Below are 25,679 nucleotides of genomic sequence, written 5' to 3'. Positions count from 1 at the left end.
CTGGGGGTGTTCGGGCTGGAGGAGAGGAGGCTCAGGGGAGACCTCATGCTCTGCAACTGCCTGAAAGGAAGGGGTGGGGAGCTGGGGTCGGCCTCTGCTCACAGGTAGCTGCGATAGGACCAGAGGGAACGGCCTCGAGTTGTGCCAGGGGAGGGTCTGGCTGGCAACGAGGAGCCACTTCTGCTCAGAAGGAGCAGCCAGGCCTTGGGGCAGATTGCCCAGGGAGGTGGTGGAGTCACCGCCCCTGGGGGTGTTCAAGGAGAGGCTGGACGTGGTGCTTGGGGACAGGGCTCAGCGGGTGGCGCTGGTGGCAGGAGGCGGCTTCTCCAGCCCGCCTTACTCTGACTCTCCGCTTCCAGGCCCCGCTGCCCTCAACCAACATGGCCGCGGCCGCTCCTCCGCCACGGCGCTCCCCCATTGGCAGAGGGGGCGGAAGTGACGCGCGGTCGGGATCCCGGCGGCGCGGCACGGCGCGGCGCGGCGCGGCGCGGCCCGGCGGGGATGAACAGCCGCCTGCAGGAGATCCGCGAGCGGCAGAAGCTGCGCCGGCAGCTCCTGGCCCAGCAGGTACCGACGGGCACTGCCCGCCCCGCCCCGCCCCGCCCCTCCCCTGCCGCGCCACGCGCGAGGGCCCCGCACCCTCCCCACGCGCAGCGGGCGCGCGCAGCGCCAGGTGCGGCCCTGCCGTCAACGGTCGGCGGCGGCCGTTGGGAGCCGTGTCCGGGGCGGAGGTGTCCGGCAGGGACTCGGGGCGGTGACCCGGGCGTCAGCTTGTGCCACCTCTCCTCCAGCTGGGAGCCGAAAGCGCGGACAGCATCGGCGCCGTGCTGAACAGTAAGGATGACCAGCGGGAGATCGCCGAGACCAGAGAGACGTGCCGGTCAGTATCGGCCTGCCCCCGCCGGCAGCAGGCAGCCCGCTGTGCTTTGTAATGCTGGCAAACGGGTAGGGGGGATCGCTCTGCAGGCAGCAAAGTGAGGGCATGCCACTTACGGATAAACATGGAAGTCGGGGTGAAAGGCAGTGCGTTAGTCACTCGCATCCGAACTCTTAATGGGATGTGTACAGTTTGGTCAAAACCTCTAACATCAGTTCACAAATCAAGACTCTTCTTGTGTTAGAAAGTTACTGTGAAGCTGAACTGAGGTGTTATTTTAGGCTATGCTGTCCCACAGCTCTCACTAAGAGCAGTTACAGTGCAGTTTAGTTTAAAAGTTCTTACGGTTTGAGAGACGGGTTCAGTTAAAAACCAGGATGGAGTAGCTGGTGCTTATTGGTTCTCACATGTAAGTAATGCAGACTTTGGGTGTGAGCAGGCCCAATTTGCGATAGGTACTGCCTCAGCATAAGCTGTACCTGTTAGAACAGGAGAACAAGGAGACAAGGTAGCTGTTGTCAGGAGTCCTATCATTAGGAAGTTGTACTCGTGTCAAGTATTCTGAGAGGGGAACAACTTCCCCTATGTGAAGTTTCAGAAGCACTTCAAACTAATGGAAGCAGGCAGCTAAGACAGATCTTCAGCGATATCAGAAATGTTCTCTCTGTAGTGTCAGAAGCTGTTTTATGTGAGGATTTTTATGCATGTTTTTAGGGCTTCTTATGATACCTCTGCTCCAAACGCAAAACGCAAATATCCAGATGAGGGAGAAGCTGACGAAGAAGAGATTGAAGAGTATAAGGTAAGACAAAAAGGAAAAAGTGACTTTTTTTTCTCTGGTGCTCGTGCTTCCCTGAGAGGTGCAAGAAAGTGTGTGTATGTGTACACGTATAAATACAAATAAATGGGATGTGTATAGGTTCTTTAAATACTCATGAGGGCTGAAGTAGTTGCTAAGCCATTCTCCATCATATTAGAAAAGTCGTGGTGGTAGGGTGAAGACCCCAGCAACTGGAGAAAAGGGAATATTACACCAATTTTTAAGAAGGGTTATAAGGAGAACTTGGGAACTACTGAGCAGTCAGCATCACCTCCGTGCCTGGTGAGATCATGGAACAGATCCTCCTGGACGTTACAACAAAACATGTGGAAGACAGGGAGGTGACCAATCTAGCAGCCTTTTGCAGTGGAGTGACTGCATCAATGGACAAGGGAAGAGGTACTGATGTCATCTACCTGCATTTCTGTAAAGCTTTTGATACAGTTTTCCACAGTATTGTTGCAACTAAATTGGGGTGATGTGGGTTTGATAGATGGGCTGCTAAAGAGTATATGATGGTCTGCATGGCCGTGTCCGGAGAATTATAGTCAGCAGCTCAATGTCCAACAGGAAGCCACTAATTAGAGTGGTGCCCCCCAAGGGTCTGTGCTGGGGCCAGCGCTACTGAATACTTTTATCAGTGATGTAGCTGGTAGGATTGAGTGTGCCTTCAGCAGGTTTGTGGGTCACAGCAAGCTGAGTGGCGCAGCTGATACGTGAGAGGGAAGGGATGCCATCCAGAGGGACCTCGTGGACTTCCCGAAGTTCACCGTGGCCAAGTGTAAGGTCCTGCACCCGGGCTAGGGCAATTCCCGATGTCAGTGTAGAGATTGAGAGCAGCCCTGCAGAGAAGGACTTGGGTTACTGGTGGATGAAAAGTTAGATATGAGCCAGCACTGTGCGCTTGCAGCCCCAAAAGCCAACCATACCAGGGGCTACACAAAAAACAGCATGGCCAGCAGGGTGAGGGAGACAATTCCTATCCTCTGCGCTGTTCTTGTAAAACCCTACCTGGAACAATGCATCCAGTTCAAGATGCATCCACAGTACAAGAAGAACATGGATGTGCTAAAGTGGGACCAGAGGAATGCCACAAAAGTGATCAGAGGGTTGGAGCACCTCTCTTAAGAAGGGTTGAGAGAATGGGAGTCGTTCAGCATGGACAAGGCCTCTGGGGAGACCTTATAGCAGCCTTTCGATATATAAAAGTGGCTTTTAAGAAGGTGGGAGAAAAACTTTCTAGCAGAGTATGTGGTGATGGGACAAGGGGCAGCAGTTCTAAACTGAAAGAGGGTAGACGTAGGTTAGTTGTGAGGAAGAATTTTTTTCGTGATGAAGATAGTGAGGCACTGGAACAGGTTCCACAGAGAAGCTGGCAATGCCCTATCCTTGGAAGTGTTCAAAGTCAGGTTGGGTGAGGCTGTGAGCAACCTGGTCTAGCAGGTGTCCCTGTCCATGGCATAGCATTAGACTAGATGATCTTCAAGGTCCCTTCCAACCGAATCCATTGTATGACTTCTGTGATACGTCCTTCAGTAACATCTTCCTTGGTATTTTCCACTGCAAAGACCTTAGCCAGCATGGTTCTCTCCAGATGTGCTTTAGGTACGTTGCATTGGATGCTCACCAGAACCTGGTGTTTGGAAGTTCATTTAGCACTGCTCCTTGGAGAAGGTGGGTTCAGGTGGTAGTGCCCACAGGGAATGACAGAGTGCCGCTGCTGGTTGGCTTGTGTGGGAAGGAGTGGTAAAATGTGCATGGCTACACAAAAAAATCTTGAGCAAAATTTGTGTCAGAAGAAAAGCCTGCACGGGTCATTAGATGAGGTATGGGGAAGCTGAGGGTGTCTTCCAGCCTCCCTGCCAAGTGCAAAATAATGCTGTGTTGTATGAAAGGACGAATGAAGGGATCTTAAGGGAGGGCTAGTATGAGGCTTGGTTCAGGGTATACTTTAAGTGTCAAAAATAACCAGGAAAAGTTCAGTTGGGGTGGAAAAAAAAGCCTCCATGGTCACTGAAAAATGAGTGGTTGTCAAACTCTCATGCCCTTCATTTTTCAAATAATCTTCCAAGTGCTGTTTGATAGCTGTCTTGTTTCATATCTAATGTAGTACTTTGGCTAACATAGTAGAGGAAAGAGGTTAAACAAAAGAACAATTATGATACAGCTGTCTTTCTAATTTGCTTTGTATCTTATTGCAGCAAGTGTCTTCCCTCTCCTTTTTTTTTTTCTTGTCCTCATAATCTTGCTTCTGTGATTATGTAGAATCAAGCTCAGTTTATTTACGAGATATATAATGTCTGCTGTTCCCCTGGACACCTAAAAATAGATACATTTATTTTTTTAAAGTGAGGTTACATTTGTCTTCAGTTCTATTAAGCTTTCAATAGTACTGTCTTATTAAAACCAGAAGTGGATATATGACAGGACATTTTTGATGGCTAAGTGTTGAGGTCTATCTGTAAGTAGAAAGACATTTCTTTTTTAATGTGCTAAGTGGTAGTCTGTAGATCTTGTTTAGCAAACCAATTAAATCACTGTCTCGAAAGGATTTTCAGAGTGCACGCAATATTTGTGAAGTGCTCATGAGCACATGGTCACGTGTGATCAGTTCATATTTCTTTATACCTTATCCATTTTTCACCAAGTATGTGGTTAAACAATTTTTTGTGTGTAGGTGTGATATATGTGGCTAAGTCACTTCAGTTGTGTTTAGCATATGAATCTTAACATGGAGAAACTTACCCTGAGGTGGGCTGTAACCACTTACGGAGGGGTCAAGCTCTTGCTATGTTGTTGGAATTGGAAAAATAGTAATGCTATCTCAGATCAACTTCAATCTGGCCGATGAATAGATTTATGGAACATGAAATGCACAAGTTGAAAATCTATAATGGAGCCATCAACTGCTTTCTGCAGACACTGTTAATTCCATTTTGGCAAGGAGATAAGAACATGGTAAAATCCTGTGTGTTTATATAACCTTTTTGTTAGTACTTTGAGCAAGTTTAAATCTAGTCTTGTAATATGAACTGGTCTAAAAATCTAAATACTTAGGTTATCAAGCCTGATTGGATTGAACTTAATGCATGTTAGAAGAAGCAATAGTAGCCTTAGCTACCAGCATTCCAGACAAATTTTACAAATGTGTCCATTTTGTTAGTAAAATTAGAGGTAAATATTTTTGATGGAAAGTGACTGGTACATCTGTACAACCCTGACTTGCTGAATTGTTGGGTTCTGCATGAAGCAGTCAGTCAGTCCTTTGTAGGCTTTTTCATTATTGGGTGGAAGTCTAAGAGCAGGATTTGTTGTGAAATTTGTTTGTTGAAGAAAATTTGTTTGTTGAAGTGTGTTAATCTCAGCCAGTTAGGAACTTCTGATGCAAAGAAATGGGTTTTTGTTTGTAGAATAAATGTTAAGTTATAGTGGTGGTTTTTAATAAGCTTTTGTCTCATATGAAAATAAACGGCTATATAGTGAAAAAGAAGATGGGATGTTTTTCTTGGTAAAATGCCAGGATTTCTTTTTATGGTTGAAAGAGTCAAAAACTTGGCTCCTACAAGTAGAGGGGAAAAAAAGAAAAAGAAAACGACCACGGACCCAGAGACAAGGCTGTGTTGAGTCCTGTCCATAGGTCTGAGACATTTCCATTCTTGATTCTTTTGATTATTTGGAAAAAACAAAACTCAAATGTAAGGAGTTTTTGCTCTTATATCAGTATTTTGTAAATCGTTGCATCTGAAGTGTTATGTTTGTTTAATTTAATGTCTCCCGATTAAATGTTAGTCTGCATGAAAAGTTCTTTTTGAAATCTGTTAAAATCCCAAATTTATAATCAACTTTTTATGTCACAAGAATGTTGTGAACTGGAAGGAGATGGAGCAGTTAAATGAGGCAGGATCTTCATTGATTGGTAGTCTGTGGTGTTAGACAAGTCCTTTGCATCTCAGTTTTATCGCGTCCTCAATTTGACACTCGTATATTTTTAGCAGTGCTAGCTGTCTGACAGTGTAAAATACAGTATTCTTTTCATAAAGAAGAAAGGGAAGGCAGAAGGGGGTATTCTTCACGAAAATAGAAGAAATCTATTGTAGAGCCTAAAAGAAAACAGATCCTTCTGTCTGATCCACAAGGCTGTCTTTACAAGTACCAGAAGCAAAGTAGGATAGAGAAATAAAGAGTATGCAAAAAGAATAAAAGTTTAGTGGAGACGAAATCAAAGTAAAAGACTATTTTCTATTAAACCTTTGTAGGTCTTTCAGGCTGCCACAGTAGCATCCAGCTGCATGTGAAGCTCCTCACTGTCTTAGTTGCATGTCATGGAGCAGTCTGCTTGTCCAGCTGCCTGCTGGCAGATTGACTTCTGCCTGGAAGCTGGGCTCTGCACTGCACACCACAGAGACGGGGGATGTGGGACAAATGCTTCGCTATCAAAAATGAATAGTGGAGATTTTAAGGTCAGAGGGTTCAGCTGTGGTTCTGAAGAACTTGTACGGTACTTGTGTTTTTGTCAAACCGTAACAGTTGTGCCAGGATTAGTTTGAGCTCCCTAGCCTGTAACTGAAAGTGGTGGGTACTAAGACTAGGCTATCTGCTGCCCCTCCCAGCGTGGCTGCAGGCTTCTGGGAGCTGTGATGCTCCATCTCTCCCCTTCCCCAGATGTAAACTTCATCAGTTTTGCTTGTACCTGTATAAATGTCTGCTGTCAACAGTGTCCTGTGGCAAAGAGGCCCAGAGTTTTACCTTTTTGCTAAGTACAATATTACACATCCTTCGAATTTGCTGTCTGCAAGCCTGATTTGATACTTTTTTTCACTTGGTTTCTGCAAGCAGTGGTCTGTGAGCTTGGAATGCCTCCTTGTCATTGTTCGGGATGCCGAAATAATCTTACTCTGTTGAATCTTCCTAATTGCATAATGTATCTTCAGTCATCTGAAAACACTGTGCATTTAAAAATTGTGGTTAGCTTTTGTTTCCCCAACTTAGCAACAATAAAACAAATTTGTAAATCCAGTACAAGAATGTCCTATCTTGGACTGTTGTTAATTTCATTCTGTATCTGTTTATATTGTGCTTTGCCATTGGAAAGTTCATGCCTTTTTCTTTGCAGCTGCAAGATTATGTTTTTATTTATTATAAAGGCATAAAGAGGACTGGCATGACTCAGAAGTAGGTATCTAACAAGTGCTTACCACCAGAAGGCTAAAATTTAGAGGAAAATGGGAGAGGGAAAACAGGTGTTATCTTACGATCACACAAGCAGAATTTAGTAAAACTTGAGCTTTCTGCTTTTTTTGTTTTTCCCCTGAATAGCACTTGCTGGTGTTTGTCTGCTGTTCCTTCATTTTACTTGTACATACTACTGCTATTTCTGATAATAATATTTTTTGGGGGAAGGGGTCTGGTTAAGGAAGACAAAAAAAAAAAAAGTCTGTTGCCCTAAGTTACTCTTTTTATCTAACAAAGTAACTGGGGAGATGGGGAAGAGAGGGAAGTGTCTGACCTGTTAATTTTGTGAGGCGTTTCAGAAGTTGGTTCTAAGCTCCAGGTTGGAAAGAACACAGAGCTTACATGTGTTTCACAATTTTAACAGCTGGAGGGATCAAAACAGGGAGAACAACTTGTTCTGTTTTTTTGACAAACAGCTTATTTACTATAGGGTAAATGCAAAGACAGTAAGAGCCTCTTCTATGCATCTTTTGAATTAACGTGTGGTGGGGGGGGGAGTTGTTTTCTAAGAGAAATCCGTCTTTCTTAAGAAATTAAATGTCTATCTTAAAATGTCTTTTCTTTGTATTTCAGCCTTGACACAGCTTTTCTCATACAAAGCAGTATATTAACTGATTAAGTTTTCTGTTGTAATCAGCAGTGTATGAAAGAGTATGTGAATCCTACTCAAATATGATAGATGATGTTATTCACTGGTTCTCCAATTTTATTTACATATAATGGACTCTTTCAGAATGAACAGAAAAAACAAAGTGACATGAAGAGTCTCTTTTGTTTCTGTTCTCTCTGAATACTGCATTGGAAGTTCAGAGTGTGTCAGTATGACAGATCTCCGAACTCAAGAAATCTGTTGAATGGACAATTGGTGACATTAACTAGGGAAGAAATTGTGATAAAATTCCTCCTTCCTGCTCATTGTGAGACTGACAAGTAGGAAGTTGAAAGTTACTTTTCAAAAAAGTCCAAATGAAACGTGATTTTGTACCATGTAGTGTTTCTTCATGGTGTGGACTATAACAGATCTATACACGTATAGGGAGATGGTTTCAGCTGCTAAGGTGAAAAAGATTGTACTAATGAAGAACTTCAAAAAAAAATCTATACCTCACTTTAGTTCAATGAGTGAAAAAATGTTGGGACAAAAATTGAAGTTCTACACCTTGTAAAGCACAATCTACACTATTGGTGTCTAGAAATGAATGGTTTCTTATTTTAGTCACCTGACCCCTTTTCAGTAACCCTGTCATCAGTGGTGAGAGGCAGAGCTTTTTGGCTACAGGTTATTTCCTCCTTCACCCCCGATACAAAACTGTTCTTGAACCATTCATGATGCACTGTTACAAGAGACTTATGTTTGTAAACAGCTCGCTCAATTCATTAAGAAGCAGAATCATAACAAGGAGAAATACAGCATGATCTTATGCACCTCTAAAATCTGCCTTGTTTCCCAGGATGAAGTAGAGCTGCAGCAAGATGAAGAGAACCTGCCCTATGAAGAAGAGATTTACAAAGATTCCAGTACCTTTCTGAAGGTGAGCAGTTTGCGCAGTTAGAACTCTAGTCAGAAACGGTGTAGCTGTGTTAAACTGTTTCAGCAATTTATTACATTTGAAACACAGCCTTAAAGGTTGAAGTAATAAACTGAAATTCACAGGTTCTCCTGAAAGATGTAAGAGTGACAGTGAGCAGTAGTAATGGGGAGTCTGATTTGGGAGGAAGAATGCGACAGTCTCTAATAGTTTGGCTTACAAAGGCATGTTGAAAAAAAAAACAGTTACTTTCTCTTTTATCAGACTAATGCATGCAGTGTGTGTGTTTAGTTATATCACTGTAGTTCTCACTGAAATCCTTTTGTTCTCTAGGGTACTCAGAGCTTAAATCCCCACAATGATTACTGCCAGCATTTTGTGGATACAGGACACAGACCCCAGAACTTCATTAGAGATGTTGGTATGTCATACTAACTGATTGATATTACCTCATTTTCTTCACTAGCACTTTGTTTTTTTTCCTTTCTTGATTTCTCACAGTTACTGGAAAATGTAGATATGCATGTATGTACTTCATTGTTTTGTCCCTCTGTGCATACATATCAATGTATAAATTCATGTGAATGATTTTTTTTAATCGTTTAGGAGAATATTAACCAGTCTATCTTGGGATTTTATTTGAAAGTATTTAACCAAGAAAATATTTTTAAAACTAAGCTTGATGAGGTAGATGAGTTTAATGAGCAGATTTTGAAGCCTTTGGAAGTGTAACTGACTGACTTGTAGTTCAGCTGTTCCTGGGATGTATTGTCTCCAAGAATGCATGTAGAGTACAGATAATACTGAAGTATTCAATGTAGTAAGCAATATGGATAATATTTACCAGCTAAGGTTTGTAACTTCTGACAACTCATTAGAAGTCCCAATACATTACTGCATTTAGAGGATGTAATTTTTTAAGTTCATGTTTATCGGATCATTTAAGGGCTTGTTCTTGAATTCTTAATTTATTAAGCCCAAATTTAATAGTTCCAAAATCAAGGGTCCTGTTTGGTCCTGTTTCCCAGAATGGGTGCGTAGTGGTTACGTGCTTTAAAACAAGGCAGGACACTTCCCTGTTTACAGCTGTCTGCAACATTTTATTCAGCCCATATTTTATCGTGATTACAATTGTCAGGGAAAGAATGTTGTGTATAGGTGCCAGCCTAAAAAAGGGTTGTTTGCCTATCGACGCAGTTGGTATTAGTTTTTCTTCTCTCTATTTTGTGAATGCTTCTGTAAAGCACATCAGGTTGTTTAGTATTAAAACTGTTTTGACTCAGTTATTTAAAAAATATCTTAATTTAAAAAATACCTGGGCCTCACAGTTACACACTTGAGGTAGTTGTACATTATTATTGGAACTGAGTATGTAAAGAGTGGATACCAGCCCATGTTATTTACTCTAATTTCTCTGCTGCATAAAGAATGGCATATTGGTTAGCGTAAGTCTTCTGCGTGAATGCTGAGACTGCTTGGGTGCTAGTTCAAAATTGGATGCTATGCCGTAAAAAACTCTAGGGGAGGTAGTGGTCCCATAATACCAGGGAGAGACACTTAGCATCCTAGAGAATGCTTTTGTTTTGTGTTGTTTTGTTTTAAACAATTAAAGTTATCTTGATTGAAAATTCTTTTTTATCTGTTGCCTAGCTGCTGGTAACCAGCTTCCATTTCCACTGGTCAGGAGTATTTGACTTCCACTGGAAGGAACATAGTAGTGGATATCAGAACAACATGGTGGTGTTCTTAAGATGTTAGGGATTTGAGGGAAGAGATGAAAATAATTTGTGATTTCTTATACATAAGTAACTGTGGAGACAGCAGGGATGCATACTAACAAATTCTTTTACCACTGTAATGCCTAGAGTTTGGAGTTCAGAAGTTTGAATTAAAGGAGAGGAGTCTGTTTTTGTTTTTCTCACTCCACTGAAGTAGTAAATGTGAATGATCATGAGACTTTGTAAATAACTCTAAAGCTGCTTGGGGACTGGGATGGTTACCTTTTCAGCTTCTGCTGATACTATTGTTAAAAATAACAGAAATATACTCTTTCTGGCCACTTTTTTTGGAGGGGAGCTGTAGTATACTGATTTATTTTTATTTTTTTTAGAAACGTTTACTGCAGAAAACCTAATTAGGCTTCTCCCTTGTGAGTTCAATACATGTAAAAAGTTTGAAAATTAGCAATCATAAAGCTAAGTCTTGAAATCCAATAAATAAATATACCCATGTTCAAGTCTCCACAACTTAGCTAAGTACTAGATCTCTGTATAAGGGGCTGAAGGGAATCAGCTACAACCCAATTGTTTCTGTAGAGATAGTCCTCAAAGATCAACTAAAACAATGGTGGAAATTAGTGTTAATTATATCTTAATATGAATTTATGGGTGGGGGAACAACAAAATAACTTTCTTTCATCATTCTTCCACTATTCGTTTAAATGAAAGATATTCCTTCTTATAAAAGGAGTTGTGAACTCTTGATCAGTGTGGTGCTTTAGAGAAGATTAGAACATGGACACTGAATTCATTAATATCCAGCTGCATTAACCATAACTAACTGGGTAAAGGCAGAAAGCTTTTAAGTACTGAACAAAAATCTTCTTTGAATGGTGTGGTTTGTTTTAACAAAAAATAAAATAAGGCTAAGTATTAACATGTTGACTTCATGTTTTCTTCTTCTTAGGCTTAGCAGATAGGTTTGAAGAATATCCAAAACTTAGAGAGCTCATCAGATTGAAGGACGAGCTGATATCTAAATCTAACACTCCTCCCATGTAAGTGTTCTTGTGGAAAATATCTTTCTTCTCCAGACTGGTTTGAAGTTAGCTGTCTGCTATGTAAATTTCTATCTTTAACACCTGCTCAGAATTTACATTTTCTATTTCTGTTTGTGCATACAGATTAATTGAAACTTCAGAAGAATAAAATCAGTTTGTTTTCATTAATCTATGTGTTTAATGCAGTATATAAATTTCCTTCCAACGTGTGATTATTTACAGCATGTGAAGCTTTATTTTTTTAAGACTGAGCTGCCAAGTGATTGAGCTGCAGGTTTTTATTTGGGAACTGAAAGGAATGTACCGTATGATCGTTAATCTCTTTGTATTGTGTAGTTTATGCTAACAAGAAAACCTAAAAATTGGCCTCAGTGTAACCTTAGTTGTTCTTTTAAAAGTGTTTTTATATAATATTCTGCTTAGTGTCTATTCATTCTTATTGTCTATTAATCAGATGTTACTCTGCAGTTTAAGACCAAAAAAGTTTAGGTTGGCTGGAAATAATTTGTCCTATTAACTTCAAATTACCTCTCAGTTTTTTGCTGAGAGCTAGATGCAGTATAAGCATGCAGCATGTTACTCCCAGGAGTTTGAACCTATCTGAATGTGAACCTTATGCTTTTAAAATGCAATCCTAATCTGTACTCAGAAAAACAGCATTATTTCATAAATTATATGAAAAAACTTGAAGGGGTTGTCTAAACAATTGAGACACAAACTGTGTAACCCAACTTGGTATTTTGAAATTAGATGCATTTTTGCATGCTTAGCCTGAAAACAAAAAAAGGGAAAATTTGTAATCAAATGCTACATTCTGATAGCAGTGAATACATTCACAGAATAATCATCTCTTCCAGATGTATTTTTGGGAGGAAGGGTGGTGGTAGTCTGCTAATCAGGCGTTTTGAAACTAAAGGTATTGGGGGAACAGGGTATCATTGTTTTGGATAGTGATACAACAGTACCTAGTGGGCCGGTGTAGATGCCAGGCATAAGGGTGAGTTTGAGCTTATTTAAGTAAACGAACTTGTTAGGGAATTATGCTTTTACTACATGGATAGAGAAATAAATTTATATTATGTGAAAAGTAACCACATTTCCAGTATTCAGAATCTTTTCAACGTAATATAAAACAAATGCCAATCCTAAAAATATGCCACTTTTCTGAAGTGAAGCAAACCAGAAGTCTGTTAGCCTGTTAGTGAGTTGATGTTTAACTCAAATGTTGATGTTTTCTCCTCTGTCGTCCATGGAACAGCATCCAGTCTAGGTTAAGCAAGAATGCTTTATGCATCTTCCTTGTGTTTAGTGTGTTTAAGCTTTCGTGAACTAAATGGGAGTCTCTGCTCTTAACTTGCTATGCAGAAGTGCTGTGTGGAGTCTGAGTTTCAAAGCACTGTTGTAACTTCTCCAAGCAATTGATCATCTTTTGTTTAAATAGGTACTTACAAGCAGACTTGGAAGCTTTTGATATTAGGGAACTGAAGTCCAAATTTGATGTGATTCTCTTGGAACCACCACTGGAAGAATACTACAGAGAGACTGGCATTACTGCCAATGAAAAGTGCTGGACCTGGGATGATGTAAGTGTTTTTCTTGCTATGGAAAGGATTTCATACATGTATTATCCCTGGAAGTCTTCAAAAGACGTTTAGATGTAGAGCTTAGGGATATGGTTTAGTGGAGGGCTGTTAGCGTTAGGTTGGAGGTTGGACTCGATGACCTTGAGGTCTCTTCCAACCTAGAAAATTCTGTGATTCTGTGATTTAAGGATTAGTTTGAGGACTTAAGTTGGTAGCAGAATGTTTTAGAGATGTGTTTAAAGAAAAATGGGATGTGTTTCGAAACCAAAAGTCTAGATTCTTATAAAAAATAATTTTTATATCATACGTATGCCTACAGTGTTTGTGTTAAAAGACATTTCTTTCCCCGAGGAGTTTAAGGAATTAGAAATACCATTTTATTTTCCCTGAGCCTGACGGAAAACTTAAATGTGCTAAGTGGATTTTCTGTCTACTCCCAAATTCAGAGTTTCCTTTTCTCTTTGATTTTTGCTGTTGAAATTCACAATATCTCCACTGTAAATAATCCCTTGTTTCTTTAAATTCTTGAAGAGGTTTCTAAAGTATGCTTTTTAACACATTAATCTTTCATCAAAAGAGTAGATGAGTATATGTCACTGACATACCTTCTTTCTCTGAAGTATTGGTTAGGTATGAAATTTTAACAATCCAATTGTAATCTTGAGAAGCCTGACAAAATAGATCAATCGATTATGATTTTTGTCTTGTATTTACATATTCCTTTACTACTTAGTCACCTCAAAGGCTTTTTGAATAAGGAGAAATCTCAGCGTGTAAGATGTGATCTTTCTCAAGATCAGTGTAGGTATTTTTGTTTTATTGAACTTCAGAGAACTGAGTTGCAGAAAAGATCTAAAAATTGTTCCAGTAGTAACGCATGTGGATGTAAAGAAGAAAACAGTCAAGACTTAGTGATACATAACTGTTTTATATCTGTACCTTTTCTATAAAGTCAGCTCTAGAAATGTAGGGTGAGGCCTAGAGGCCTTGAGGTACTGAATCTCATTAAGCACAGCAATTTGATGACACAAAGCATGCTGACAAGCTTAAGTATTCCTTCACTTGGGCATAGAACAAAAAATCTTGTAATGCTAATGTTGAATACCAGTAAAGTGGTCCTAGTCTATATACATGTATATACATTTTACCCATTTATAAACAAAGAAACCACAAGAAAACAGAGCATTTCTAGTAGTAGAGCAGAATAGCTGATTAAAAACTGTTCGAGTAACCATGTCAGGAATCCTTAGATTCAGGCATGTTGGTTGGAATATACAGTTAATAAATACATATCATTCAGAGACCCTGTTTGAGACGTATGCAGACTGTGTCTGTGTTAGCAGCTGATTTGTCACAATACAAGTGAATCATTGGAGTGAAGCAGCTGTAGTGGAGATTTTTCTCATCTGTCTTCTATGTAGTTTGGAGGGAGGGTTATGTGGGGGACAGCTTCCTTGTAGATTAGATTGAGTTTGTCTCCTAAAGCCAAAACCTGTGAGTATGTAACTTCACAAGTGAATCAGTCAAACTAATCAATCAAGTGAACAAAATAAAACACAGTCCACCTTAAAGGAATGAAGTTGAAAACAAAGGTATTCATATCTGTAATAATAGGTTAGGTGTTAAGGAATGTTAAGGACATATTAAGGAACAGGTAGCTTCTGTGTTAGCCATCCCGTTTTGTCAGGAAAAAAATGATGCCTGGCAGTGTTGTCTGACGGAAAAAATATTTTGTCCTTACAGAAAATCTAGAAGTTTTCTTTCTTTCTTTTTTTTTTTTTGAGTAAGGAGTCATCCTCTTAGTCATGAGTTGTATCATCTTAGACTGCCTTCTACTGCATTATTTTTCTTAACAGTGATGCTTAATGAAGCTATGAAGCTTGATTTGATGTGTTGGCAAGTTACAGATGAATCTCTTCAATTTGTACTGAGAAACAGCTGCTTTGCATCTGAAGTTATTTCATCCTGCATGTTTCTCATTTGTTATTGGTGAACCACTGTCCTGATAAATTCTTACTTTTTCTTTTTCTGAAAGTGAAAATGGAGAGAATGTCTTTTCTATATGATAATAGGAATAAGGCTGTGTGTATTTTTTTTATTATTTTTTATTTTAAACATGTTTTCATAAGCTTCATACAAGTGACTTCAGGGCTCAAAAGAATCAGAGTACCCCTGTTCTGTTACTAAATCTTTTTACTACCAAAGAATGATGCAATTAAGCAGTGGTTTAGGAAGAAAGTCACATGGATTGTACTAGTCTTTTAAGAATGGAATTTTATGTGCAGATAAAATTTATGCTAAAAATAACGATCAAGCTGATCATCAACTACACTGAAAATATACACGTACTGATAAGTTAACTTGCACACCATGCTTTCTGGAAAACTATTTTAAGAAGATGGCCATAAAGATAATGCTATCTGAACTAACATCTTTAATTAAAAGTGCTTTCTGATGGTTTCTGTGATAATGCTTCAACACTTGTTAGCTATTTATCCTGATATAATTAGGGATTATATACAAAAAAAAAAGTAAATATTTAATTCAAAAACATTTTATTATTAGATCATGAAATTGGAAATTGAAGAAATTGCTGCCCCAAGGTCATTTGTGTTTCTATGGTGTGGATCAGGAGAGGGTCTGGATCTTGGCCGAGTGGTAAGACAATGTTTTAATTCAATTTATCAGGGACATGCTTAAAAGTTTATTTTTATCTTTGACTTTCTCTGTATAGAATTCTCAGCTGCAAAGGCTCAGAGATATTTTCTTACTCTGGTAGAGGATATGTAATTTTAAGTGGATTAAATACATTTAAGTGGATCTGGCATTAATTGTTTTGATACTAAAATTTTCCAGATGAGTTGCTGTGACTGTGCAGAAGCACAATTCTTTCATGACTAGAAAGCTGTACTGCTGTCTTGTTTTTTGGTGCATGCATGTTGCCACAGGAACAGGTTGCCATGTTTAATGCATTTAAATCAATGGTTTTTAACAAGTCTTAAATTTTCTTATAGAAATGTTCTTTCTAGTAGAAATGTGCTGCTGTTTCATCAAGTGGGACAGAATTGTGTGTGTGGCACTGTTAAGCAGATCTTCTCTTCTGTAGTAAGCTGTGAGGTTTTATTACCCTGGAAGATCTTGGATTACTCTAAAGAGTAATCTTTGTGTATGCCAGGGTAGCACTGCTTCTTGTTGGGGCTGGTGGACTAAGAATTTCCAGTATGCTCTTATGTTGAAACATTCTTTTCTTAGTTTGAGCAGTGTTTTATTAAAAAACAATACAATGTTTGTTAAAAGACAGTGTGTGGTTAGTAATCTGTTGGCTTTATCACCTGTTTTTCATTCTGAGGTTGGTTAAAGTAGCTTTTACACATATGTATGATTTTGGTCATGGACTTGCTTATAGTAGCTGGGCAGTTCTTGACCACAGCCATATCTGAAGGAGCTTAGGTCTCTAATGCTGGTTATAAATAGGTATAAGATAATAATGATTTATAATTATATTCATAATTTATAATTATAAATTATTATAATGCTAATTATAAATAGGCTTATGATTTCTTTGTTTGTTTTTAAATATAGAAAAAAAGGACACAAAGTGATAGTAAAGAATCTTTATAGAATTTTATTTGGATGTAAAACACTACCTGATTGCAGGTATTAGTGGAGACAGGGCCAAGGCAGCTGTTGTTTTGACTAGTTCTGATTAAATTTTTAAGCGTCACGAGTTTAACAAAAAAATAAAATATGTGTGCCCAGTTCAGTAGGGAGTCTGTGCTGTGCTGTCAATATCTATGGTTAGATATTAAAAAAAAAAAAAAAAAAAAAAAAAAAAAAAAAAAGGTGGTATGTAGACAAATCTGTGTGTGTATAAATTTTTTGTTTTGTTTTGACAGCTTGACAAAGCATAGTACAGTCATGCCAGTGAAGTGGTTCATTCATCTGTGACATATTTCTCTTCCAGATAACTTTTAAGAAAAGTCAAGTATCCGTATTAGTTTTCAGTTTAGGTTACTTTAGTTTTTGGTGTACTATGAACTGTTTTGTGTCCGTAACATGTAGTGTCTACGCAAATGGGGTTACAGAAGATGTGAGGACATCTGTTGGATTAAAACAAATAAGAACAATCCTGGAAAGACGAAGACACTAGACCCTAAGGCTGTTTTCCAAAGAACCAAGGTAAAGGTTTGGCTACATTCCTCTGTTCCCATTCTGTCCCTTCATGCTCATCGAACACCTGGTGCTCCACAGCAGTTGGTGACCTGTTTTCAGGGAAGTGGATACCAAGGCTTCTTGGCAAGAGTTCTTTTCTACAAAGTGCATTATGTGAAAATATTCACATACAACATATTCACAGAATGCATGATGAACTTCTGTCCCCTTCTTGACTTCACTCAGCATGAAGTATAGAAGTTTCAACTACGTTTAATAATGCATTGTGGATTTCTGTTAGAGTATTCTAAATGTGATAATTTTGATCCTCATTGAAATGCAGATGGCTGAAGACAGTTTGTAGATTGAGGGAACAGAAATGAAATCCTGAGAGTGAGAATGGAAAAATGTATAGAAAATTCTACTGTACATTGTAGTGTTTTTGTCTTCTGGGTCATTTCAGTCATGGGTGAATAGTAAATGAGCACTATTAGTAAAACCTTGTATAACACACAAGCTTCTTTCCATACAAGAGGGGAGAAGAACATCTTTTGGCTGGAATTAAAGCTGGCAGAAGATCTTGGCTGAATTTGATGTCTGAATCTTTAAAACTGTAGATTATAAATTGATGTAGTCAATTTATAATGATGAAAAATCACTCTGGAAGATTGGCTAATGGTTCTAAACACATATATTCAGGTATGTGCCCTGAACTTGAACCAGATGGAAGACTGTCAGGGACCATAGTTTAGTCAGCATCTTCCTGAAGATGACTGTCATGCACAAGTGACAGAATCAGTTAGCTTGGTTTAAATTAAGGAGTTTCATAGGCATGTGTTGTAGATGATGTGTATTGCAAGAGATCATTGGAACAGGCTGCCCAGGGAAGTGGTGGAGTCACCATCCCTGGAAGTCTTCAAAAGACGTTTAGATGTAGAGCTTAGGGATATGGTTTAGTGGGGACTGTTAGCGTTAGGTCAGAGGTTGGACTCGATGATCTTGAGGTCTCTTCCAACCTAGAAATTCTGTGATTCTGTGATTCTGTGAGATGCAGAGGACAAAAAAAAATATTCTGATTTAAGAGACTCAAATGTATATTATTCAAGACCTTAGAAAAAAGTTAATAGGATTAATGAATTATTTTGTGTATGCTGTAATATAACTGTGGCAGTTTTACTGAATGCAGAAAGTTGGCTGATAGTTTAAAGTGTCTTTAAGCTCTGGACTCATTCTACATTCATTAATCATTCATTAGTGTCAAGCATCCTCTGCCCTGTCTCAGATTTGCAAGCTTTAAGAAGTATAAACTTCCCTTTAAAATCTTTCTTTGACTTGCATTTACATTAATCTGAAATTTGTTTGAAAGTGTGTTGTATTAGCTATAAATATTTGTAAGTATAAATACTGTATGTTTATTGTATACAATATTGCAAATATGTGCAGCTTGCTCATGAGGGAGAGGCGGATTTGGGGGGCACTTCCATGTCTTAGTGGAGGAGAATAATTTCTTGTATTAGGGAATTTCTCTGTTTATTGAACAACGGTTGGGCTGAGGTAACTACTTATGTACTAAACATGGAAAATTCAGCTAGATTATTTTGACTAAATAGCTCTGTTGTGCAAAATGTATTTACCAGTGATTACAGTAGCAAATACTGTCCATCTGTGTTTAGTTCAGGCATCTCTCCAGATGTAGGCTTTGTGCTGTGCTACCTGTTGTAGAATCTGCAGTGCTAATGAGTGACGTTCCATTTATTATGAAAATAAGGTGTTTTGGATAGTTCTTCTAAAGACTAGAATCATGAAGTTTTGCTTGATGGGTAATTTATTTAGCAGTGTTCTAGCTTTTTATTTAGATAAATATAATGTCCAAAAACCATATAGCTTCCATGCAGTTGATCAACTGCATACATTTGATAGGTCACCTATTCTACCTTTCGTATTTATTCACTAACTCTTAAAACCCTTGCCAAAAGTCTGTAAATGATTACATACTTTTGTCTACATCTTCTTTAGAGCTATCTGGTGACGGTTAGTAAGTCAGGGTTTTATGGTATCAGGGAAAATAGCTCATTTGAGGTTTAGTATTCCCAGAAACAGAACTCTGAAATTAATATGTAGAGCCTGCATTTCATCCTGTTAGGGTGATTTCCTATTCATAGGAATAGTACTAGTACTACGTACTAGTGAGTTCCAGAGATCTATAATGTTCTAGAGGAAAGGAAAGCAATGCTTGTTACACTTAAAGTACATTTTTAATGCTCACAGAATTGACTGAGATTGTACTGATAGCTTCATAGTGGTTTTACTTTTTGATGCAGCGATATCTTTTGGAAAGGAATCTAAGGATAAAAGCTATTTTCATAACAGATATGATATTAAAAAAAAATAGATCTGGCTTTCACAGTTTTGTGACTGAGAACTTTGGGAATTGTTTGTATGAAAAAAAGGTAGGATCAGAATGCTGATACAATAAACTGTTCTCTTGCTCTTACCTTTACCTTGCGCTTTCTTTTCTTATGGTGATTTCTCAGCTTTTCCAGCTTAAAGCGGTTCTAACTTTGCTGTAATTGAAGAAGTTCAAATATCTTACCTCATCCTCTGAGTTCTAGCACTTCATAGCATGTATTTCACCAAGCCAGGTAACTGGTGCTCTCTCAGCTTTGTTTTCAAACAGCCTTTTTAGTAGCTTGTGCTCATTCTGTTTTTCTAGTTCATGCTTCGGACTCTTTCTGTATGGCAGTGAGATGTACTCTGCCTAGAATTTACTTCCCTTAACCCATGGGTGCCTGTGCTGTGGCAGCATGTGACGGGTGCTCTTCTGTGTTGTCTGTGTGTAGGAGCACTGCCTCATGGGCATTAAAGGAACCGTGCGTCGCAGCACAGATGGTGACTTCATCCATGCTAATGTAGACATTGACCTGATCATCACAGAAGAGCCTGAAATTGGCAACATAGAAAAGCCTGTAGAGATTTTCCACATTATTGAGCATTTCTGCCTCGGACGACGACGTCTTCATCTTTTTGGAAGGGACAGTACAATTCGACCAGGTACCTGTGATGTTTATTTTGTCAACTAGTTAAATTTTAGTTTACTTCAGTAGCCCTCTTCTGTTACCTAAGACCACTTGATAGGTTCTGGTGGAAGCTGAGACAGTAATATTTAGTCCTTCTGCACTAGCTGCAACTTCAGACAGTGCAGTGTAGATTTCAGTAAACCTTTTGAACAAGTTGTGGCATGAGCTAAAGTGTTTGTCCATCCTGGTGACTTTTCTGTAGGTACAATCATTAGGAAGTGAGAAGCCTGCTAGATGGAGAAATTCCCAGGTTTCCCTACCCTTCTGTTCCCAGACAACTAACCAGCCTGATGTTCTTCAACACAGAAGGACTGAGGTGTCACTGTGACAGTATCAAAGGGACTTCTCCATTAGTGGCAGTAGCATTGTATGGAATTGTACCAAGTGATATTACGGTTATAATTTCTGCTCTTACTATTATGTTTAGGAACAAGTCCAAGTCACAGATTCGGGTACCACTATTTTCTGTTTTGTTTTATAAATACTCGTTTTTAGAACTAAATACTTACTCAAACAATAAAAACGATCTTCAGGCTTTTGTGCTCTCCATATCCTAATTGAAGGTAAATGTTGAAATTGTGCAGTATTCTACTGGAATACTGAAATGTGGGTTTTTTGTCTTTCAAAGTCAGATTCTGTATATGTCGTTCCTACTAAACTTCAATTTTTTGGACTTAATAGTGAAGTAAATATCACAGCAGCTGTAAAAATTGAGATGTCTTTATCATGTGCAAGACACAGCAACAGAACTCTCTGCTTGTAAAAATCATACCAGTGTCCTACAGAGGTTTCCAGAGGTATGTCATAGGTCAGAGAATAGATTTCAAGGAGGTCTGTGTTTAATTTATGTGAAGATCTGTCAGTCATGAATCTGTGTTGTTTGGAAACTGTGACAACTATAATTTTTTCAGAAATAGCTTATTTTTTAAGCAATGTTTTTTTACCTGTTCATGTGTTTAATTCATCAGTGAGTATAACAAAATTCATCTGAGATTTCTTTTTCCCCACGTGGCATGTATTTACACCTCAGGAGTGTGATTTCTTTTTCTAAACTGATTTTTAAATCCCTCTGAGCTTGGTGCTAGACCTGTTGTCGGTATCTCAAGAGCTAGTGTCTTACACTGGGTCCTTCATTTAGTATGACAGATAACGTGGAAATACATGGATTGGATTGAATTGTACTGCATTTTATTTGTTTAGATGGTCAGGCTTTCCAATTTGTCATGTATGATGAAGTAATTTTGCTGCAGGAGAGTACAGGCTACAATAATAAGATATATCTGGACACAGTTTTTGGCTTTTATATCAGTTGTCAGTGCCACTAGTCCAACGTGAAGTACAACACAATGGACCCGGTTCTTTCAGTTATCAGTGGTACTGGAATAGGGTCCCCGGGACAGTGCACACGGCACCAAGGCTGCTGGAATTCAGACACAGGGATTGATTTTTGGGTGGTACTGTGTGAAGCCAGGAGTTGGACTTGATGATCCCTGAGGGTCCCTTCCAGCTCTGGATATTCTGTGATTCTGTGGGTGCTTGAGGTGACTTTGTACCTGATGTCATGGTAGTGTAGTTGTGCTTTACACGCTGACAGGTGCTGTGAGCGTTGGTCTCTGAACAATGAATAATAACAGCATGCCCATTTCAAAAATAAAGGAGATTGGAGGATGGAGAGGTAAAAATGCTGTGGTTTCACTTGATTTAGATTCTTCTAGCAGTTCTGTATAACACTGTTTTCTACCAAGTAGAGATGAATGGTTTGGATAGCAGAAGGAAAATGGATACGAGTCCAGCCATGGTCTGTTTTACAAAACGTGAATGTTAATACCTATGATAGAAAAAATACTGCTTTTTCTTTTACTGTGATTGGAAAAAGTGTTATATCAGTAGAGGAACTGTAGGCAATATTGCTTAAGTACATATCACAGTACTGTTTTGGTTTTGCTCACACGACTGTAGATCAGTGAGAGTAGTGGTTATTGGCCTTTCCTATTCTTTGGCTTGCCTTTGCTTTGAATTTTCATGGTGATGTCTCAATGTGGTTTGTGCGTTTTTTTGTTTTGTTTTTGTTTGGTAGAAATACATTGTTTAGACATTACTTCAATGCTGTTGTAGGTGAATTCTCATAAGTTAGTGTCACAATGTCTGTCTGTCTGGTTCAACATTTGTATTTTTAAATTTAGTGGTTATCCTGCTATTAGGTTGTGTACTTTAAATCCCTTTATTCTTTGGGAAGTTGGCAGAGCATGGTGTTTTTTTATTGATTAACGCTTTGAGTATAGGACTACTCAATTTTGAATTTGTGAATCTCCATAGTGATCTGTGAAGTATGAAAACCTAAGCAAATAGACCTTTTTTCTTTTATTCTTGTTTTCCATATTAGCACGTTGTGAGACTGCTGAGCCACATTCTTCTTCATTAAAATGATGCAAATGAAACTTAAATTTCCTGTGACATTTTCAAGTGGTCAAGCCTTATTTTAGGTCCAAACCCAATTTTAGTTTATATTCTGAGGAGATAGGCATTTAAATCAAGTATGTTCCTTCCTCCTTGGTTCACTTGGTGAAGCTGAAGTGCTCACTGAACGTTATGTTTGTACATAAACAGGTTGGCTTAACTCTTTATACTCTGTTTTCATCTCATGGGATTCAGCAGCATTGATATTTTGCTGTGTTTTCAAATGTGTGCTTACTGAATGCTGTGCTCCTGGCTGCAATGTCACAGTTGGTTCTTGGAGACAAAGTTAAGCACCTTTTACAAAGGGGGGAAAGAAGAAGAAGAGATTATCTTTAAACTAGACGAATTTACTGGTCTGGTTTACAGTGCAGTCCCAGAGGGGCTGGAAAATGTAATGTAAGAACAAGTGAAAAGAACCGGGAAAGTGGTATTGTAAAACCACAGCCTGAATGTTACTTATTGATATGGGAACCAGAGGGAAAAAAAAAAAAAAAAGCAACAAACCCAATCCAAAAAGCCTGTACAAATGTCAAAGTAAAATCTTAACTTTTCAACAACTGTGGTTTTTCAAGAGGTGACCTCTTCATCCTGTCCAGTACAGATGACATGTAGATAACAGTCTGTCCCCATCACTTGTGGTGGCCTTGAAGCACGAAGTTAGTGCTTTGGTTGACTCTGCTTCTATTCCTTAGGCTGGCTGACTGTCGGACCCACCCTCACAAACAGCAATTTCAACGCAGAAACATATTCTTCATACTTCACTACTCCAAATTCCCACCTGACCGGCTGCACTGAAGAGATCGAGAGACTTCGGCCCAAGTCACCACCACCCAAGTCCAAGTCCGACCGGGGTGGTGGCGCTCCAAGGGGAGGAGGGAGAGGCGGCACCTCAGCAGGCCGAGGAGAGAGGGGCAGAGAGAGGAACAGAACTAACTTCCGGGGTGAGAGGGGAGGCTTCAGAGGGGGTCGTGGAGGTACCCACAGGGGAGGCTTCCCCACACGCTGACGCCTGCTAGGAAATCACTTCTTCCCGCAGTCCTTTGCCTCATCTCCAAACCTTTTTCTTAGTCTTGTTTTTGCTAAAGTGAATTATTTTGAGGACTCAAGCTAGATGACTTTTTAAATTGTTTTTGGTGCAAGCAGTTCCGAATACTCTGCCTTTTAGTGACTGGCCTGGCACATCACCTCACTTTGCAGGCAGGATCCTGCACCTGATGGCACTAAGCTCAGCCTCCCAGTGGCTTCTGTTGTCAAAGCAGGGAGCACCATCTCTTCAAGCCATGCACAGCACTGAAGCGAAGATACTTGCTGTTCCCTTATGAAACTTGCAAGCTGTGTTGTTTGTTTTTTTTAACTGTCACTTTCTCCAAAACATGGATTCCTTTTCCTTCCTTGTAGGTCCAGGTTGGGGCTGATGTGCATTAATAGGATGGAATGGGCATAAAATGCAGTTCTGAATTGCATGGCAATAGCAGACTTATTCTCTTATTCATGGAAGAAAAAGTACTGTGTCTATACTGTTTTAACTTCTTTTAAACCAAGGAGCAAACTGAATAAATAGAATTCTATTTTTTCTTATTTGGTCTAATTTTCCCAAATTATTCCTGGGAATAGGGAACAAGTTTTAATTTTTCCTTTGTGAAGTACATGCACTTGCTTTTGATGTCAGTTGTGGGGAGAGTGGTGATTCTGTGCAGTCACATGTTGTACTTTGTGAAAGCAAGAAGTTGTGCGTTTATATCCAGTCCAGAACTTGTACAGGTCTGGATCGTTTCTTGAGTAGGGATTTTCACTCAGCCTCTGGCAGTAATAGCCTTGTTCTTTGGTAGGGAAAACCAGTCCCACTGCAGACCAATTGCAATGTTTGTAGTAGAAAGACCTTGTTAGAGGCCATACTGGAAATTGAGGTGATGTGAGGTGAGTGAGTGCTTCCTGAGCATAAGCAGCTGAACAAAGAAGGTGCAGTCATCAGACTGAGCACTTTGCTTTGCTTGTGGACCCCACCTGCATTGGGAGTGGACTGTTGGTGATTAGCACTGGAGAGCAGCATGACAAGAAAGTGCTTCACTGTGGTACGTACACTACTTGTTTTCAGCAGAGCTGCAACTCTGAGCTTCCTGGACAGTACTTGGTAGAGTGAATGAACCTGACTGTTGGCATCTCAAATTCTTAGGTATGGATTTTGGAAAATTGGCTCTTAAGTTCCAGTGTTTATCTGTTGAAGCCAAGCTTTTAAGTAACTGTCCTGTAAAGCAGCAAATTATTAAACTTGTTTATCAAAGCCAGTGTTGAAATAATTTTGTAAATACTTTGTGGATTTACTTTCTTCTTAAGGTTTTGGAATAAGTAAGTTTTATTGTGGTTTCCTACCATTGTGGTTGTCTGCTGTTCAAAAAAGAAAAGGGGGGGGGGGGGGGGGGGTCAGTTACTGAAGTGTTCTTTCAGGGCATGAAATCTTAGCAGGGAGGATCTGGTCAGTGTCACTGCCTTGGTGTTGTATGTATTAAGGGGCTGTTAAAGGGTAAATGAAACTCACCTGTAGCTTACATTTTGTTTCTTCCTGTTAGATCCAGAAAGCTGAAGAAGGACTGGAAGGGGAAGGGAGGAAGGGGGCTGGTTAAGCACTGTGTTCACTTGGCTGTCAGCAAAGTCTGCTGAACACTACTGAGAACAGCACTTAGTAGTTGTGTTATGCCACAGTAAGAAAACATTTTCTTCTTGATTTTTGCACTAATCATGTTCTTGCTCAAAAAGTAAATACTGAGGACACTTAATCTTAAGAAGGTAGCCTGTGGCTTTTTTTTTTTTTTTTCCTTGGTTAGTAGAAAATATTAATTTTCATTTCCTTCTTTTAATCCTATGTCCTTAGCTGGTAGTTTGGTTCTTAGACTGCTCTTAACATAGAAAAGTGGGCCGCACTGAAGATGAGACCTAAAAAAGAACCAAATGAGCCCTGTGTCTGTATCGGATTTGCAGAAGCAGGGATGTTGCTTGAGACTTGTGACAAGAAATTAATTACACATGGTCTTGTAAACAATTCTAGGAAATCCCTCTTGAATATGTGAAGTTGAGTTTCCGTGGTTTTCCTTCAAAGCTGAAATAGCTGAAGTAGTGTAAGAGGGGAAAAAAGTAAAGTCTACTGTTCCAGAGGGTGTTAGATCCCATTTGGATGG

General features: G+C 39.3%; 1 protein-coding gene across 1 annotated transcript; it reads left to right on the top strand.

Annotated features, from left to right (window-relative positions):
- Positions 1 to 445: 445 nt before the first annotated feature.
- Positions 446 to 24,084, top strand: METTL14 (methyltransferase 14, N6-adenosine-methyltransferase non-catalytic subunit). Its single transcript, XM_084285558.1, has 11 exons — positions 446 to 567; positions 792 to 880; positions 1,592 to 1,679; positions 8,381 to 8,461; positions 8,792 to 8,879; positions 11,144 to 11,234; positions 12,679 to 12,820; positions 15,386 to 15,478; positions 16,883 to 16,999; positions 19,813 to 20,023; positions 23,199 to 24,084. Exons 1-11 carry the CDS (start codon positions 502 to 504, stop codon positions 23,510 to 23,512), a joined length of 1,380 nt encoding a protein of 459 aa, XP_084141684.1. The 5' UTR covers positions 446 to 501; the 3' UTR covers positions 23,513 to 24,084.
- The last annotated feature ends 1,595 nt before the right edge of the window (positions 24,085 to 25,679 follow it).

The sequence above is a fragment of the Netta rufina genome (genome assembly GCF_964035555.1).
Source record: "Netta rufina genome assembly, chromosome: 4".
In the NCBI taxonomy this organism is placed as follows: Eukaryota; Metazoa; Chordata; class Aves; order Anseriformes; family Anatidae; genus Netta; species Netta rufina.
Note: the sequence above shows the minus strand (reverse complement) of the source record. Positions and strands in the feature narration are given on the sequence as shown.

Coding starts and splice junctions, on each gene's coding strand:
- METTL14 (XM_084285558.1), top strand. CDS start 502: ATGAACAGCCGCCTGCAGGAGATCCGCGAGCGGCAGAAGCTGCGCCGG. Junction 11,235..12,678: donor AAATCTAACACTCCTCCCAT/GTAAGTGTTCTT, acceptor TTGTTTAAATAG/GTACTTACAAGCAGACTTGG. Junction 17,000..19,812: donor CTGTTTTCCAAAGAACCAAG/GTAAAGGTTTGG, acceptor GTCTGTGTGTAG/GAGCACTGCCTCATGGGCAT.